This window comes from Apium graveolens, chromosome 10 (genome assembly GCF_009905375.1).
Source record: "Apium graveolens cultivar Ventura chromosome 10, ASM990537v1, whole genome shotgun sequence".
Taxonomy (NCBI): domain Eukaryota; kingdom Viridiplantae; phylum Streptophyta; class Magnoliopsida; order Apiales; family Apiaceae; genus Apium; species Apium graveolens.
The window spans coordinates 181,240,972-181,261,306 of record NC_133656.1 but is presented as its reverse complement, the minus strand read 5'-3'; the positions used below and the strand labels follow the sequence as shown (position 1 = coordinate 181,261,306).

General features: G+C 36.9%; 1 protein-coding gene across 1 annotated transcript; it reads left to right on the top strand.

Annotated features, from left to right (window-relative positions):
• Positions 1-17,172: 17,172 nt before the first annotated feature.
• LOC141691395 (uncharacterized) lies at positions 17,173-17,583 on the top strand. The gene has a single exon (XM_074496136.1). The coding sequence runs from the start codon at positions 17,173-17,175 to the stop codon at positions 17,581-17,583; it is 411 nt and encodes a 136-aa protein (XP_074352237.1).
• Positions 17,584-20,335: the final 2,752 nt, after the last annotated feature.

Sequence of the window (20,335 nt, the reverse complement as noted above, 5' to 3'; positions counted from 1 at the left end):
TCGACTTTATGATCATCCGTTGATGGCATCATTGATCATCCATCGACTGCTATATAAAACATCCGTTGATAGCCGTTTGATCATCCGTCGATGGCTTTGTTAATCATCCGTCGGTAGCTATTTTGGCACTTGACTTTAATTCATTTATGTAGAATTACAAGACATCATCTATGTACAATTAATCAACCTATTCTGCATATCTAGTTAAAGTCAACATGACTTATACGCTACTACAGAATCTATACAAAGGTGTATGCAGAAATGTGCTACAGACTTATTATTACATAAGCTACTCACTCGATGGATAATAAGTCATCATCCGTCGGGACTATAATGAGTTATCCGTCGGGACTATAATTCTTATCCGTCGAGTGCTACATAATTTCACTAAGTAAAATCTATTTAGGTGTTTTGTTTATGTCATCATCAAGTACACAACATTTGCACAACAACTATTATATAGAGAAGTTATTTGTGTTATTTGTCATTTGATATCTACAATATTAAAGTGCATAAAATGACTTAGTCTACCGATGATCATTAAATTATGTTCAAGTGATTATTCATTATATATTCACAATATATATCTCCCACTATTTTTATCAAATCAATAGGCCTCACTATTAATTCGGAAAATATATCTTCTATATCCTTTCTAGTGAGCCAAGATCCATATTTCACCATGCGTTAGGTCAGCTTTGGCTTTTTTCCTAAAACATGATTATTTAGGTAGACAACATTTGTCAATTATATCAACTATATAACTCTTGGATAGCTTGGTGGAACAACATTTGTTCATATTTATCTAATAAATTTCGCCAAACTCTATGCCTCTAATTTCACAATCCTAGTGTGGTAACTTAGTTAAATCAAACCCAATACTCAAAAAGTATCAATATACTTCAACACATCTCCCACGATAGATAGGAGTACTTCGCTTTGGCGAACCCACTCCTGGTCGATCTAGGGGTTAACACATTGGACTCATTGGAAGGCATCTGATCAACTTAATATTAACTTTAGGGTTTTGTTAATTTTAAAACGATCATGATCCCATCATAAAGAGATTCCCAATTTTTTCTTGAATAAAATACTTCAAATCAATATTCGTCAATGGTTTGATTTCCAGGTAGTGAGGGAGTCACAACGGTCTCGCTTAAAACCCACAACCTTACAAGTTCAATGAACTCGCTTTTGACAAAATCGCCCCAAGTCAGAAATAAAGAAAATTTGTATTTTATTCCGTGTTTCATAAACATGAGAATCTCATAATCGTTTGTTCTTTTTAAAAAAAAATAATCTTGAGTCGTTACAGATTTTATCTTGTTTAGCAAGCATGACATGGGGGTCGTATCTAATACATACATCCTTAATCTAATTAAGCATGCATCTTTATAAACTACTATACACATACATTCATCATATGCACATATATATGTAAAGTGCAATAAATAAACGTGGTTGGTTATGGCTTCATCCTATGTGGTCTTTATCAAGCTAATGACAAAGATCTAGGTCAATCTAAGGTGGAAAATAAATACAGGCTAACTATTACTTGTCTTCTTTCTTGTATTGCTTCCTTGGATGACCTCCATGTGAGATTACCCTTCCTTGATCTTCAAATCTTCATGTCTTCATGTATATTATAAGAATGAAATATAAAAACTAATCTAATGAACTTACAAGAAGAACTCGAGTTACATTCGAGATTTAATAATTACAAGATTAAACGACATGCAAGCCGTATTGAAAAAACCAAAACCATTAACCTAAGGTCATAAGCCATAACCATCCACCATGCTCAATTAACACATAAGAACATGTTAAAATACATAATATGATCTTAAAATATCATACCCATCATGATCTAATCATAGAATCTAAATATGGCAAAAATCAGAAAATTCAAAATTAAATCTGATAACATTAAATCGCAGATTACAACAAATCGGACACCAGACACAAACTTCAGCAAATCCGCTGCACCCAATTCAGAATCATATCAAATACAATTCTTATAATAATATCAAATATAAAACATGTATATATTAGTATATATACAGATTATATAATCATCATATTATTATACAACTCTCATGAATATCATATATTCAAAACATATATATACATACGCATATATAAATATAACAACATGTAAAATATACAAAATCGCATATATAACAGTAATGGAATATTATATACATGTTATCATCATAAAACCAGTAAACACATAAAAGAATTAAACACTTTTCGCAAGTAGCTCTGATATCATTGTTGGGTTTCGAGCACATAAACGCAACGGAAACAGTAATTAAAAACGTAAAAAAACTGAATTTTCGAAATCCACCGCATAATCCATGCGAAAAACATATATTTAATTCGTAGATCAGATTTTTTACCTTAAGAAGCTTTACCAATTGGTTGACTAATGGAGATCCAAAGCTTGTTCAATCACCACGCATCCCGCTCTCGCGATCTACGCTCTATTGGTATCCACACGAATGCATGAACTCAAGGATTGGATGTGTACTAGCACAAACCCGTTTCTTCTTGCTCTCTCCATCTTCTATCTTGGTGGCTAGGGTTTTAGTAAATGTGTGGCGCCCTCCAAACCCGGGTCAGAAGTTTGGGGTCCATAGCACATACACAATATATAAACCTGTATATGAAATATTATTTGCCAGACCCTGCTTTACATAACCATGGATTGCAACAGGTTAAAGTATGAGAACAAGCCACAAACTTAACTTTTATTACAACGTACCAAATCCCAACTAATTTAACTTACAACTGATAATGAAATTATTCTTACAATCTTACTATCTCACTACCATATGAAGCTTCTGCTAGCTCGATCCAACTCAAACTGGAATCCTAGCTCGCACTTTGGACTGAGGGACTTTACTATCATCCATATACTTTTTAACTGTAAAATATATAAAATGATTCGCAAGAGTGAGCTAACTAGCTCAGCAAGTCATAATAACGATAACTGAGGTTAAAAATGATCAAACGAGATGATTCAGAGGAATCAAGTTTCTTTTTAACTAATCATTAGAATTGGATATTCATTTTAAATTTTAAAACCAAGGTTAGGCTGCTGATCAGTCACGCGCTAACCCCGAGCAAGGCACACAGCTCTGCTCTACGAACTGGATCCAAGGCACACATTGACCTAATTCGACCACGAATCTGGTCTGACCATGAATCTGGTCCACATAAAGAAAACTATCCAATTCTAAAGCAGTTCAATAGGATAAACAATATAACTCAATAAAACAAGATCATAATTAACAGTAATAAAACATTTGAATAAGAGCATGGTGAAAATTCATGGGTATCATGAGGGTATGTCAAAGTATATAAAAGAAATGGCCTTCAGCCTGTTGGAGAATCGGGTATTAAAGGAACAATAATTTTATAAGGTTTAGTTCTTTAATGTCACAAGGTATGGTTGAATATAAAAGTTTATGTATGTTTAACAATTCTGTTCCAGTGTTTGGTATATGATGGATATATATTTGTGGAGTAGTATCATATTTGTATGGTTTAGTATTTGGTAAATCAACAAGATATGGTTCACAACGAATAAGGCTTATGGCTCAAAGATCAAATGTTGTGGCTCAGGTTCAAGGCTGAAGGATTCAAAGTATTTACAATATAAAACAGAGCTATCTTGAATACTTAACAATATGTTGCGAGAAAATTTAGAAATATTTGTATTATGTCTCGAAAAAGGTTTAGATGTACTTGCCTTACAGGGCTTTACAACTATTAATGATCAACTCTGAGCCGACTCTGCCGCTCAGGCTTTAACGTCCAACCACTAGATCATATTGGATTCGACTTCGACACTCAGATTTTTCTGTTAAAACTCTACTGAGCTCGTCGACTGACCACTAGGTTATCTTTAGTCCAATGCCAATGCTCAGGCCTTCTGATGAGAACCTACAAGGTCGAAACACCCTAACTTAGACATTCAGTTATGCTTGACATATCCTCACTAACAATCTACCCGTGCGTTAGCAAAACCCGACTCATAATACATACATTATTGTAATACAGGTATCAGTTAGGGTTCACGTTCTCGAAAATCGATTCGGTGTTCGTTTTCAGAAAATACATATACTCTTAATTGTATGAAATTAGGGTTATTGGTTTTGGCAAAGCATTTCATTATAACATACAATCAGGTTTCGTATAAAACATACGTATATGTATTTACTTATACTCGCTCGACGTCCCGATAATTACCGGATACGCTCCCGTATTTCCGTAGTTCGATTTCCCGGGAATCGGGCAGCGTCTCCTTTATTTATCGGACTACCCGTCAAATCAATTCGATGTTAAACCAATCAATCACAATCACAGTCCAACTTCACCGGTCCCAAGTAATAATTACAATTCCAATCACAACAAAACAAACCAACCATCAATCCAAATAATTCCCGAACTGAATTATTTAACTACTATTACTTTTTATTTCGACTACCATAATATACGAATAAATTATTTATTTTAAAATATTAGGACTCAGAATAAACATCACAGTCCACCGTCGGCGGCAAAATTTGCGGGTATCCGATGAAATTTGGATTTCCAGCGCGAATTCCGCCGATTAAAATTATTATTTCCGCGCGAATAAATTTATTTCACGAAACATTAATCAAATACATCCTGCAGAAAATAACAATTAAATTTCAGAATTAATCGAGATAGCACAACCGGCAACAACTACAACACAAATACAGTGCACAATACACACACGCCATACACGCGTGTTAATCACACGCCATGTGTGTTAATCACGCACACATATCACAGGGCCACCTTGCTAGAGAGACCGAGGGTAACCCAGAAGAACGGACAACAAAAACAACAGCAAAACAGAAAGCTCGACTGAAATAAACACACTTGTATATATATATATATACGCAACAACAGGGACGAAAATACAGTAGCAACCGGAAGGTACCAAGGTGCGGCGGGAAATTGCCGGAACAGAGGCGACTAAGCTGGAGAACAGGAGAAAAGAATCGGGAAACAGAGGGGAAGAAAAAGGAAACACGAATTAGCTGAGAGCTAATTACCGAGAGCAGTGAAGCAAAAGAAAGAGACGGCCGCAAGCAAAAAGAAAGAGACAAGAATGAAATTGGGATGTGTTGGTGTTGTTCTGTTTTTAATTAATTTTAATAATAATTAATAATTTTTTTAAGAAAACAATCACAGTGTGCCACATGTAAGAATTAGGCCTGAAAAATGGACATGTAGCCATTGAATCCCTGTAATTTTAACATGTATTAATACTATACACTCAGCCCTCTTTCTGTTTCATTATTTCGTAATTTATCGAGCCAAGTTGCACATAAAATAAATTCAGAAAATTATCAAAATAGTCTTAAAATTTTCTAAAGATCCCCAAACTAATAAAATAAAATTTTCATAATTTTAAAGCATTTCTGAAACGCAATTTATACCCACTTTTAACAATTAAACGAATCCACGTGCGGGTGAAATTAATCCTAAAAATTTCCAAAATAATTTTAAAATTCTCGGAATATTCCAAACTTAAATAAATATGAGTTTCATAATTTTTGAAGAATTCTAAAATTAAATACGGATTCTAAAAATAAATGCACTCAAAAAATCACACATGGCTAAATAATTAATGAAATATTAATTTCTAAATTTTGTAAAATCCCCAAAATAATTACTGTAATTATAAAACCATAAAAACAATTTTAAAGATATTCCAAATATTTATACAATTAAATTTACAGTAAATCCACTTTTGAAATTGAAAATAATTCAATACGACTCCATAATTAATCCCGCGGACAACCCGGTACACCATAAATCACACATAGATAATAATCAAACAACACATAATGTTTAAAACCAATACACATATTTTATTTATTTAATAATTTCCATAATCACATATTGAAATAATTCAAAAATACACGAGTCGTTATAAAAAGTCTTGCACCCCAAAAAATTAGCCACACAAGAGATATTATATAGAGAGTAGAAAAACGAATTATAACTCTTAACTAATTAGGAGTTATTATTAATTCGAAATTTCTATTTGTATTCTAATTAAGTCTCACTTAATTATTTAACAAATAAATTTCATAATTAATATTAGTAAATTTGAATATCATTATTTATCTAATTAATTAAGTCAAACTTAATTAATATTATAAATAATTTAAATTACTTTAATTTAATTTAAATCCAATTTAAATTAAATAATCCTTCAAACATTCTTTGTGTATGTGACTTAATAGGTTATTATTACGTTGACAACGAATTTTAAATCTAATATAAAATCATAAACAATGAGCGACATCTAGTAATACATCATTACTACCCAAGTAATAATAATTAAATGGGTGATCGATTAAACCTTTCGTGAATAATGTATAATATAATATAATCCCTTTAACCAAATATTATAGTTTAAATTAGAGGCATGTAATGTGTCATTCTCATCATAGTTTAATCCAAGTTTACTTGATCAATGAGTAGACTATCATTTAAAATCAATATTTGAGCGTGGCCACGCATTTCATAGTCTAGCTCACATAAGAGGCCAATAACATCACTCCTAAAATAGGAGGGTTAAATCCCATCTAGATCATTCATATTTCTCATACGATTCATAATATACCCAATGTCCATTTTTATCATTACCCGGTCAAGGATAACTTTTAATGGAATCAATGTATATTAATTCTCGTATAGAAATATAATGACTTCAGGTCTAAGGACCATTACATCATTATCACTATGAGAATTACTTATGACATAACAGACATATAGAATCTCACATCGGGTCTGTCCAGCATCATGTACATTTGCCTGTGTTTTTGACTTTAGTATCATCATACCTATAATCAATGAGATGTGATCATCAATCAACAAACACACCAGTCTTAATACATTATTATTGTCCCCTAATAATAATACTCGACTAGGGACCTTTAGAAATATTGATACTATTCTCATAGTCTCATTTCTAAGTCACGTACTTAGAGATATAGAATTACATATCATATTCCAAGGACATTTATTAATTCAACATTTATATCGCAGTAAATTAAGAATTAATAAATTAGAAAGAGAATAATTGTTAGGTCCCAATTTGTTTGTAGAAGGGGGGGTTGAATACAAACAGCACCGAATAATCGAATTAAATGCGGAATAAAAAAATGTGAAACAAAATTCAAGTTAAATAAAAATATTATTAAACTTGAAAGGTGTTACAACAACTGTATCGATTACAAGGTATTAATCTCAAATCAATTATCACAAATCTAGAATAAATTCGACATGAACTTTTTCTATTTTTGCAATAATTAGAATCAAATGCTAAACGCGATTTGAGATTAAGTTCTAGGGATTTTGATCCGCTAGATTGTTAAACAAGAACAAGAGAATGATTTCTAGTTGATTGGATTTAACTTTACAAGCTAGAAATTTGATCTTTGAATTAGCAGATAAGATGAAATATTTGGCTGCTTTTTCTCTCTGTATGTTCTTGACTTCTTTTCTCTGGATGGATAAAAATGAACTGCTGCTTGTCTGCTTCTTTTTAATCAACAGAATAGAATTGAACTGGCAAGACAATCCTAAGCTCAGCAAGACAATCGGTAGGACAATGGATTGAACTAGCAAGACAATCTGAATGAACTAGCATGACAATCAGAATGAACTAGCAAGACAATCTGAATGAACTAGCATGACAATCTCCTTCCTAGTGTAACTTTCGGTGAGACTATTGAAAATGGCCTAGCATGACAATCGGTATGACAATCCTGATTGTCATGCTAGTTCATTTTCAATAGTCTTGCTGATTTAATGCAGATTTTAATCCAATTAAAATTCTAAAAATCATTAATATTAATTCAGAATTAATTAATCAATTAATTCAATTAATCAATAAATTATTCTTTGCAGATATAATTTATTTTCTTAATTAAATTATATGTCTTAATTAATTAATAGAGAATTAATACTAATCTTGAGCAGCAACCATTCTTCTGAAAATCTTCTGAAAATTACTGTCAAGTATGAATCAATTCCACCACTTCAATGTTGACACTCGATGTACTGTCTGGTTCATGAGTGACTAACTTCCGTGACGTTTCTTCAAGTCTTGACCTTGATACTCTTGATTTTCTTCAGACTAAATCCTTGTAATTAATGATACTCTGACGAGATCTCTGTCACTTGATTAAATCCACGATCTTGATTTATATCACTGAGGCATGATCAACTTCTTGAACTTCTTCCAGTGAATTACCTCCTCAAGTCTGTAGATGAACCTTGTTTCTGAATCCTTTGACAGATATTACTTTGCGAGATCTCTCTGACGGTCGATCCACTATTTACTTATTACATTCTTATTTGAGTTGAGTTGAATCCTCGAATATACAAATAGGTCTATGACATATGACTTACAATCTCCCCCTATTTGTTTGTTAGACAATAACACACAAATACCTAGAGGATAACTCAACTAATAAATAAGAAAAAGATATATACAAAGAAATGCAAAGTAAATAGCAGAAAAGTTCTGGACTAGATTTAACATTTTCCAGATTCCAAGTAGATGTTCCTCTAGACTGAACATATCTTCAAGTAGTTCCATCTTCATTTGTACAACTACATTTCCTGTTGAGAAGCCCATATCTCTCTTACTTCTCCCCCTATGAGAATCAACTGATTAAAGAAGATCACCTTCGTTTACCACCTCTCCCGTACAATAGGATCCGCAGATAAAAACCAATGGTACTCCCCTAACAGCTTCTTCCCTTACTAGAAAACCACCTTGTGTTTACCACCTCTCCCGTACAATAGGATCCGTAGTTACAAACAACAATGGTGTGGTGTAGTGTACATGTAGTTTACCTTTTTCTTACTCCCTGCAATTTCTCCCCCTTAGTTGAGGAATCCTCCACACTATTACTTAAGCTTTTATCTCCCCCTTAAAGAAGGAATGTATGCCGTTGTCTGAAGGAGTTCTCATATTTCACTTGGTTGGAAAAGAAATAACAAGTAGTTTCTCTTTCTTCCTCACTGTGAGTGTGTGATTCTGTTTAGTGTACCTCACATGTGTTTCACTCTTCTCTCCACTCGTGTTTACACTCATTCTCACAAGTGTATCACTCTTCTCTCATAGCTCCATACTCCAGCTGTACCTGCAAGGAAAATCACCTTAGCCATCCTTAAGGAGGTCATAGGTGGTGCAATGGGAGTTCGCAAATCCCCATCCTTGTTAAACTCGTCAGATGAATCTGAGTCATAATCTACAAGTTGCTAGTTTCCCTTTTAGGGTTCCAGATTTGAATTCTGGGAAGGTAAACAATGATCCAAAGAATTTAGCATAAAGATCAAAGTTCCCTTCTAATGCCTGTGAAGACATTTTCTTGTGACTCATCAGGTAATATCTGAATCATTGTCAACAAGTTGCCGATCTGCACCTATGTCAGATCCACTATCCGCAGATGCATCCAGGGGATTTAAGCCTGGGGAGGTAGACACTGACCACTGACATATGGCTTTTGGATCAATATCCTCTCCTAACACCTGTAAAGGCAATTGGTCCATTAACGAACCTTAAACAATCGCATCTGACCTTAAAATGGTCGAAACTCTTGTTTCCGTCAACTCATCCTTTGTGTGTGTAACCTCTCCTTGTGCATCAAGAATTGATTATGTTTGAAGTGGTGACACTACATCGGATACCTTGGCCGACAGGCAAAATTCAATAGACTCACCCTGTTGAGAGAATGAATCTAGTAACTGTTTTTGTGCCTTTTCAGCCATTACATCTTTTTGAGAAGATGTATGGGGGCTAGCAGTTGTCTCGGTTTAAATACTACTCATCTATGTAGGAGACAGAGCTACTGGGTTGACTACAGAACCTTCCTTATGTGGTGCACTAGGCACTATCTCCCTCACGCTCATTCATAATACATTTAGTGGTAAGAGAGTGTTGGTTGGTTCTGTTTTTGTGTTTGTCTTTACAGTCTGGGATAGACGTTGTGGGTTTTCAACCTCATGACTGTCAATGAAAGAAAGTCATTGGAGACTGAACCTGTATCATAGAACATATGGTAATAGAGAGAAAATGATTTACACTAGTGATTTCAAAAGATTTTACATGAAATAAGAAACCACTAATGTAGAAAGAAGTTTAATTTTGTTTTTCAATATGAATGAGTTTTTGATAAAACATTGATCACGTAGGGTAAAGTCTAAGTAATTCTCATTCATGTCAAAAGCTTACAAATATCTGCAACATAATGTTAACAAGATATCATTGACCGATACTTGTCAAGTACTTTAGATACTAATTGTTATGTTGCATAATCAATATATCACTGCACATATTAAACAATATGATTGTGCTTAGTGATAAGATAATTATTAATATGACGACTCTACTTATTCATATAAAATTATAACTTCTGTTAGAGTGCCATACCATGTCCTTGACGATTGCTTGAGCAGTATACTAGTTCATACCAACCTGAAGTGAGATTGTGAAGAAGAAATTGCATAGTCCAATAGATCTGCAGCTGCAAAGTCCATGAACTGTGGTGCATTGACTTCCTCTTTTGACTCACCAACCAGGAGTACACTTGTACACATCTTACTAGAGTCCAATTCCAAGTGTAATGTGCATCAGGTGCCTGATATGTCGTAATATTCTCAAGTCTCGTCACTAGTGCTATATGTTAGATACTGCTTCCTGATAATAACCTAGCACAATATACAAAATTACAATGATAACATTTCCAGCTTGTAAACAGCCATATCCCTCAGATAAACCTTTGCTGTTATCTCCAATGGTAACCAGGGGGCCAGCTTTCTCAACCACATTTGATAGCAGGGCTCTATCTCCGGTCATATGTCTTGATGATCCACTATCAAGAATCCACACTACCGGTTATACTTGTTTAATGCCCTGCACTACAAATGGATTAGATCTTCTTCGGAACCCAAACTTGGTTGGGCCCGACATACTTGTAGAACTGTCCTTTGTCAGGCAAAACAACATTTTTAATTTTAATTGTCTCAACTTTCTCAATGACTGAACATTTGACCTTGTAAACAGTCTTAACAAATTTCTGTTTAAGCTTAGGCACAAATGTCTCCTTTCTAGCCTTAGAAGGACTGGCAGTCTTAGACCTATCATGCTTCTTGTTATTCACATGCTGACGAGGAGTAGTCTTATCATTAGACACATGCTTACCATTAAAATAAGCATACATCATATTAAAAGCACAAGACATACAATTAGCAACACCACATGCTTTATGAGAGTGATTAACAGCAGGTAATTTATGCATGGTAGACATGGCATTATTGTTATCCAACTCATGTGTGTCTGAGTTAGTCTCAGTTGCTTTCACAACTTTGACTGGAACTTTCGACTCACTTGACTTGGAAACAATCTTCTCATAAGCATGATCCTCAGCACGTATTTCTTCTTGAATAACAGAAGAGGTCGCATCAAATGGTTCATCAATTGATGCTTTATAGAGGGGTTCATCAACACCCTTAAGCACATGTGGTACTTCCCTCCCTTTAGCACAGACATGAGGAGGGGAGTTTATGCCTAATTCTGCAATAGCAGCATTGTAATCATATCCTATTCCAGATGTTTGATTAACAGCTTGCTTACTGTAGAACTCTTTAGCCTTCGAACAAGAATTGAAGTAGGCTCTAACCTTAGTCTCAAGACCGGTGATCTTGTCTTTGAGAATAGTTTCGAGTTTTCTATAACAGTCAACTCTATTCTCTAGAAAAGATACCTGTTCTTTTAATTTGTCTTGATTAATATGCACAAGTCTTAATTCATTGACCTCTTTCTCAAGGTCTGTGATCTTTAAACTTAACAGTTCGTTATCACGACGTGCACAATCTAAGTTACCTCTTAGATGATAAACCATTTCAGCATCAGAAAGTTTTACCTCTATTCTTGATGATGAAGCTTTTCCATCAATAGCCATAAGAGCAAGATTTCCTTCATCTTCATCTTCACTGTCAGTATCATCCCAGCTTCTTCCCTTTGCCAGATAAGCCCTTTCAGAGTTCTTTCTTACTTGCTTTGGCTTCCTACATTCTGTGGCAAAGTGTCCCAACTCATTGCAGTTATAGCATCTAATGGTGCTTCGATCAACCATCCCTGTTTTGTACCCACCACTGCTGGTGTTAGAGGATGAAGATCCACCTTTCTGGAATTTGTTGTAGTTGGACTTGTACTTAAGCTTGGGATTCCTCCTGAATCTGACATGGGAGAATCTCTTGACAATTTGGGCCATTGATTCATCTTCCAATTGCTCCAGCTCTTCCAAGGAATAAAAATCATCACTTGATTGATTTGTAGTAGGAGGATCATATTCTGCTACTAACTCATTTTCCTCACCCTTGGAAAACTGTACCATTCTTTCTAACTGTTGATATTGCTGTTGTTGTTGACCTTCAGCTACAAGTGCAGTAGATGTGCTGACCATTCTATCCTTCCCGTAGACTTCCTTCTGTTGAATCTGCTCCAACTCATAGGTTTTTAACACTCCATAGAGCCTGTCCAAAGAAATCTCACTCAGATCTCTAGCTTCTCTAATGGCAGTGATTCTATGTTCAAGATGAGCTGGCAGTGTTAAAAGGAACTTTTTGTTGACCTCCCTGATTGAATAATACTTTCCATTGATGTTCAGGTTGTTGATCAACGCATTGTACCTCTCAAACACTTCAGTAATTCCTTCTCCTGGATTTGATTTGAAATGTTCATATTCAGAGGTTAGGATTTCCAACTTGTTCTCCCTAACTTCCTCTGTGCCTTCATTAATCACCTCAATAGTTTCCCACATGTGTTTGGAATTTTTACAGTTCATCACATGGCTGTTCATCAAGGGATCAAGGGAATCAATTAATATTAATTGAAGGCTGGCATCCAAGGAGGCTTCTTCCTTCTCAGCAAGAGTAAAATCTTCAGGCTCTTTTGGATAGGTTCTAGCTTCAGTAGTCACCACACCATCTATTATTACCTCCGGTTCAATAACCATCAGAGTTTTTATACCCTTCTTTAACAAGTTTGAATATTTGGGATTTGCAACTTGTAAAAATAATAGCATCTTCTTCTTCCACATGATATAATTCTCTTTATCAAATTGTGGAATTTTAACGGTTCCAACTTTATGTGAAGTCATTATGAATTTTTGAATAAATAAAAATTCAAGGAGTTGAAAAATCACAAAAGTCTAAGATCTTGATTTGTTCGTTAATCAGAAGGCTCTGATACCAATTGTTAGGTCCCAATTTGTTTGTAGAAGGGGGGGTTGAATACAAACAGCACCGAATAATCGAATTAAATGCGGAATAAAAAAATGTGAAACAAAATTCAAGTTAAATAAAAATATTATTAAACTTGAAAGGTGTTACAACAACTGTATCGATTACAAGGTATTAATCTCAAATCAATTATCACAAATCTAGAATAAATTCGACATGAACTTTTTCTATTTTTGCAATAATTAGAATCAAATGCTAAACGCGATTTGAGATTAAGTTCTAGGGATTTTGATCCGCTAGATTGTTAAACAAGAACAAGAGAATGATTTCTAGTTGATTGGATTTAACTTTACAAGCTAGAAATTTGATCTTTGAATTAGCAGATAAGATGAAATATTTGGCTGCTTTTTCTCTCTGTATGTTCTTGACTTCTTTTCTCTGGATGGATAAAAATGAACTGCTGCTTGTCTGCTTCTTTTTAATCAACAGAATAGAATTGAACTGGCAAGACAATCCTAAGCTCAGCAAGACAATCGGTAGGACAATGGATTGAACTAGCAAGACAATCTGAATGAACTAGCATGACAATCAGAATGAACTAGCAAGACAATCTGAATGAACTAGCATGACAATCTCCTTCCTAGTGTAACTTTCGGTGAGACTATTGAAAATGGCCTAGCATGACAATCGGTATGACAATCCTGATTGTCATGCTAGTTCATTTTCAATAGTCTTGCTGATTTAATGCAGATTTTAATCCAATTAAAATTCTAAAAATCATTAATATTAATTCAGAATTAATTAATCAATTAATTCAATTAATCAATAAATTATTCTTTGCAGATATAATTTATTTTCTTAATTAAATTATATGTCTTAATTAATTAATAGAGAATTAATACTAATCTTGAGCAGCAACCATTCTTCTGAAAATCTTCTGAAAATTACTGTCAAGTATGAATCAATTCCACCACTTCAATGTTGACACTCGATGTACTGTCTGGTTCATGAGTGACTAACTTCCGTGACGTTTCTTCAAGTCTTGACCTTGATACTCTTGATTTTCTTCAGACTAAATCCTTGTAATTAATGATACTCTGACGAGATCTCTGTCACTTGATTAAATCCACGATCTTGATTTATATCACCGAGGCATGATCAACTTCTTGAACTTCTTCCAGTGAATTACCTCCTCAAGTCTGTAGATGAACCTTGTTTCTGAATCCTTTGACAGATATTACTTTGCGAGATCTCTCTGACGGTCGATCCACTATTTACTTATTACATTCTTATTTGAGTTGAGTTGAATCCTCGAATATACAAATAGGTCTATGACATATGACTTACAATAATCGATAGAACATAAACATTAGTAATCCTAATATCTTAAACTAAAACATCATAGTGTTGTCTCTAGGGTACAAATACTGAAATGGACAACAGCTGATATGCCTGGGATTGACCCGAACCTTATAACTCATAGGTTGAACGTGACCCGACTCGAAAGAAGAGAACTTATGCCCCTGATAGGCTGAAAGCCATTAAACAGAAGGTCGAAAAGCTTTTAGAATCTGGATTCATTGAGGAAGTGCAATTCCCTGAATGGTTGGCCAACACCATAATGGTTAAAAAGGCCAATGGGAAGTGGAGGATGTGCATTGACTTCACTAACTTGGATGATGCTTGTCCCAATGACTGCTACTCCCTACCGAGGATTGATACCCTGATCGATGCCACTGCTGGACACAAGATGCTAAGATTTATGGATGGATTCATTGGTTACAATCAGATTAGAATGCCTAAGGATGAAACCCCCAAGGTATCTTTCATAACTGACTTTGGTGTATTTTGTTATCTTGTTATGGATTTTGGACTTAAGAATGCAGGAGCTACTTACCAAAGATTTGTAAACAAGATATTTGCCCATCTAATTGGGAAGAACATGGAGGTCTATGTTGATTACATGTTAGTCAAAAGCCTAAGCAAGGCCGATCATATTAGTCACCTCAGAGAGGCATTTGAAGTGCTAAGGCACCACAAGATGATGTTAAACCCAACCAAGTGTGCTTTTGGCGTTGGGTAAGGAAATTTTTTGGGTCACATGGTCTCTAAGAGGGAAATAGAGGCCAACCCCGACAAGATCAAAGCCATCCTAGACATGGAGCCACCACGCTCCATCAAGGACATCCAAAAGATGACATAAAGAATCGCAGCTATATGGAGGTTCATCTCCAAGTTTTGAGACAAATGCCTGCCCTTTTTCCAAACCCTTAAGAGGGTGAAGAATTTTGAATGGACAGCTGAGAGCCAAAAGGGTTTTTGAACATCTAAAGAAGTACATGACTAAAGCCCCGTTATTGGCCAAACCAAGTCCGGAGGACACTCTTTATTTGTACCTCGCGGTATCTGAATAAGCCGTGAATGCAGTCCTCGTGAAGGAAGAATAGAAACTCCAGAAGCCTGTATACTATGGAAGCAAGGTGCTCCATGGGGCAGAGTTGAATTACTCTATCAAGGTGAAGTTCATGCTTGCTCTCATCATAGCCTCGGGGAAGTTGAGACCATAATTCCAGGCTCACAAGATGGAAGTCATGACGGACCAACCCTTGTGGAACATTCTTCATAGCCCGAAGGCCAGTGGAATGCTCATCAAGTGGGAAATTGAGTTTGGGGAAATTGATATTAAGTACAAGCCTCAAACGGCCATCAAGACTCACGCCTTAGCAGACTTCGTGGTCGAATGCACCATTAACGACCAAGAAGTCGGGGGGGGGGGGATAGATATAGTAACCCAGAAGGAGGAGAGAAAAAGAAGAATAAAGGAACAATCCTGGAAGAGTATTGGGTTCTCCATTTTGACGGAGCGTCCAAAACAAAATCTAGTGGTGCAGACCTAGTCTTGCAAAGCCTTGATGAGTTTATGATTGAGTATGCTTTGAAGTTGGACTTCCCAACTACGAACAACGAAGCAGAAATGAAGCGTTGATAGCAGGCTTAGGTTGGCTAGAGCCATGAGGGCCAAAAACCTGAAGGTCTATGGAGACTCAAGGCTTGTGGTTGCTCAAGTTAATGGAGAGTTTGAGGCCAAATATGATACTATGTCCAAGTACCTGAGAGTCGTAAAAGGAATATTGACTCAAATTGATGAATGTTACGCATAACATGTTCCAAGAGAGGAGAACACTACGGCGGATGTCTTGTCCCAGTTTGCCTTGTTTGAAATTGAGAACTATATGAGAAGTATCTACTTCCAGGTCTTGAAGACCCCTACTATTCATGTCATAAAACTGATAGCATCAGTTGTTATGATAAGCTGTTGGATAGACCCGATCAAGACCCACTTAGAGATTGGGTGGCTCCCCGACGATGCCCCAAGAGGCATGCAAGTTGTCGGTTAGAGCATTGAGATATTCATTGATTGAAGGCCTTCTCTAAAAAAAGGTCCTTTTTTATTCCGTACCTGAAGTGCTTAAGACCTCTTGAAGTAGAGAAGGCACTTAAAGAAACCCAATGAAGGGATTTGTGGACAACACTTGAGGGGCAGAGCTCTCACTCACAAGATAACTCAGTTGGGATTCTACTGGCCAACTATGCTAGCCGATGTGAAGGCTTATGTGAAGAAATGTGACAGGTGCCAGAGGCACACTCCAATCGTATGACAGCCCCAGAGAGGCTTACATCTATTAGCACACCCATACCTTTTTCAATGTGGGGAATGGATATACTTGGACCATTTCCTGTAGCATCGGGATATAGGAAGTTCATAGTGGTAGCCGTATACTACTTTACGAAGTGGATTGAGGCTAAAGCACTAGCTAAGATAACCACCAAGCAAGTTGCCCAATTCTTCTAGGAGAATGTGATATGCCAATTTGGAATCCACGCATCCTTGCTCACCCGCAAGAAAACGTGCAGGCGGAGGTTACCAACAGAATCGTCCTTGATGGACTTAAGAAGAGGGTGGAACGCTCGAAAAACACTTGGGAAAATGAGTTGCTGCCTATACTATGGGCGTATCGCACCACCTGCAAAGTGACTACCGAAGTTACCCCGTTTATGCTGGATTTTGGAGCCGAGGTCGTGGTGCCCCTTGAGATCACTCATGGATCCCATAGGATCAAAGCTTACGAGCCAGAGACCAATAAAGAAGGTATGAGGCTCGCTCTCGATCTTACTAACGAGGTCAGAGATAAGGCCAATGCCAGCAATATAGAGCATCAACGAAGAGCCTCCCTCTATTACAATAGATGGGTTAAAGAGAGATTCTTTCAGTAAGGAGACTTGGTCTTAAGAAAGATTAAGACATTAGGAGTTGAAGAGAAAGGGAAGCTAACCCCAAACTGGGAAGGGCCGTATAAGGTCAAGAAAACATTAGGATGAGGATCCTACAAGTTGGAAACCCTGAGCGGTGACAAAGTGCCTCATACCTGGCAAATTTCAATTTCAAACCTGAAGGTTTATTATGTTTAGGACATGAAAGACATGTTCCTAGTACTTAGTAGTAAATGGAGGATACGGTCGACCAGTGTACGATAATCTAATGAATAAAAGTCTTGAAGGACTAAAGTATCGAAAATAAAAGAAGAATATGAAATGAAACTACAAATACAGGAGATCCAGAAGGATCATAAATCAAGTCACGATGAACAATTAGGTTACACACCAAAGATGTTCAAATCCATGAAGGACCGCTAATAGATAACCGCTGAATAAAAGCCACACACGACAAACAAAGCCATGCAAGGCCTAAACACTGAAGGACAATCTATAGTCCAAAATTAGATGATTGGCCAATAGTGGCAACCTCAGTAACAACCCAAAGGCTAGGAAAGCCCCACAAATTTACCATATTCAGGTAAGAGCTATGAATAGAGCCAATTGACATGTTAACAGAGCGCATCTCATTATCATGGCTGTCCATCATCTTGAAAAAGTCTTCTGACTGTTGATAAACTCCAAGAGAGCTCTAGAATCCCAATCCTGAAACTTTCTCTCAAGTTTCTTTATCAATGAATCCAAGGCCATGTGCTCACTCCCCCATTTTGCACTCTTAGTGAAAGAAGCTGCGACGTAGGCGTTGGCCTAATAAGAAAAAGATATTAGAAAAATAACTTCACGAAATGTATTTGGTCAACTAAAGTCTACACTACAGACTCTAGCCTACCAAAGAAGGCTGATCAGCCTCTAGAGAAGGCCCTTGACCGACTGTATTTCTCTCGAAAAGGGCTCGGCCGATCGGCCTCCAAGGGAGGCCTTAAGCCAGCAAGTATCCTCCTTAAATGTGAAGTATTGAAAGTTTTAAAAAGAAGAGATGTACCTGATATAAGCCATGAGGCCCGCACATCTCCGCTTCAGGAAGTTGTTCGCTTAATTGGAACAAATTTAACCAATGGTAAATTAGGAGGAAGATAGGTACCCTCGACAGAGAAGCCTCTAAGTACAACTTTATCAAGCTTCCTTTGAATTGTGAGGACCCATTAAGAACACGAGCATGATAATTATGTTCGAGGCCCGTCACGAACGTGATCGAGATATGTTGTCCAAGAAAGCAAAAATGTTTCTCCCTGACCGACTAGAGGGGTCATGAATGGACCCATTGGTCGACCAAGGAGGCCGAGTAGCCATCCATGAAGATCTTTGATTGTCTAAAGGGTCCTCGGATGAGGCCCCCACCCGGTAAAGCACTCCTCGAACAAAAAAAAAAAAGTCTAATCCACGACTTGATATTGAGAAGATTAAAGTTCAAGAACTTCCACAAAATAAGGTCCCAAAGGTCCAAGAAGCTCTAGACTTTGAGGTTACAGGCGACCAGGGCCTCAAGGGCATGGTCTCTATGGCCGACCAAGGGTCCTTGAAGCCGACTCCTCCATATGGAGGGGTTAGGCCGACTAAGATGTCCTCGAAAGATCATCTATAGACGTCCGAAACTAATAGGTATGGCCCCCAAGTGAAGGTTCCAAGAAAACCATGAACTAGAGCCAAGGGATGCTCCTGGTGAAGACAAGAACTTCCACGGTAACAATTTCATAAAGAATAGAACGTTCACAAGAACAAGTTTCATGAAGAGTAAGACGCTCATGGAGGTGAGATTCTGGCCTACCAAGAGTCAGTGACGCCTAGTCCTCCATAAGGAAGGATTAGGCCGACTAGAACCCTCACGGAGGGAAATAAGTTTCATGAAGAGCAGAATGATCACGAGGACAAGTATATAACGCTCACTAGAAAAAGGGCAGAACATCCACCAAAAAGAGCAGGATTGGTCAACCAGGCCACATAAAGGCCTTATAGCTGACCAGGAACCCCTGTATGGTTGATCTAGACCCTCTTGAAGGTTTTCCGGTGGAACTCCTCTGAAATTCCTTGAGAATTCTTGAAAAATAAGGGGCCCAACGTGAACAAGTTTCGTGAAGACTAGAACGCCCACGAGAACAAGTTTCACGAAGGATAAATAGTTCATGAGAACAAATTTCGTGAAGACTTGAACGTCCGCGAAAAAAAGTCTCATGAAGAACAGAACATTTACTAAAAAATGGTTGAATAGTGGGAAATGACGACATAATAAATGAATAAAGCGATGCAGGACACCGCTTACCGTATCAGTCTTCCGGAAATAGCCTGGCAGAGACTAAACATAAGTCATTAGTCTTAGCTCAGAGCTAATTATGTTGATCATCATGATTAGCAAAACTTATAGAAGTTAAAATAAGATTAGTTTTTCAGCTAAATAAGTTCCGTGAAGGCTAGAGTGCTCACGAGCACTAGAACAGAACGTTCTCCTCCTGACGGATCAGACTGCCTTGCAGGAGGCCCTCAAGGTCTTTTAAGACCATCCCTGGCCGATCATCCAATAACTGGAGGCCATATGGCCAACCAGGAGCCTCTGTAGGATAACCCCGAGGGCCTCAAAGTCCATTAAGACCTGCTCTCGGCTGAGCAACCAACAAATTTAGGCCTTTTGGCCAACCGGGTTCTTCCGTAGTAGAGCCAAGACTACCATAATTTCCCTTCAGGGTGCTCCCGGCCGACC

Coding starts and splice junctions, on each gene's coding strand:
- LOC141691395 (XM_074496136.1), top strand. CDS start 17,173: ATGCCAATTTGGAATCCACGCATCCTTGCTCACCCGCAAGAAAACGTG.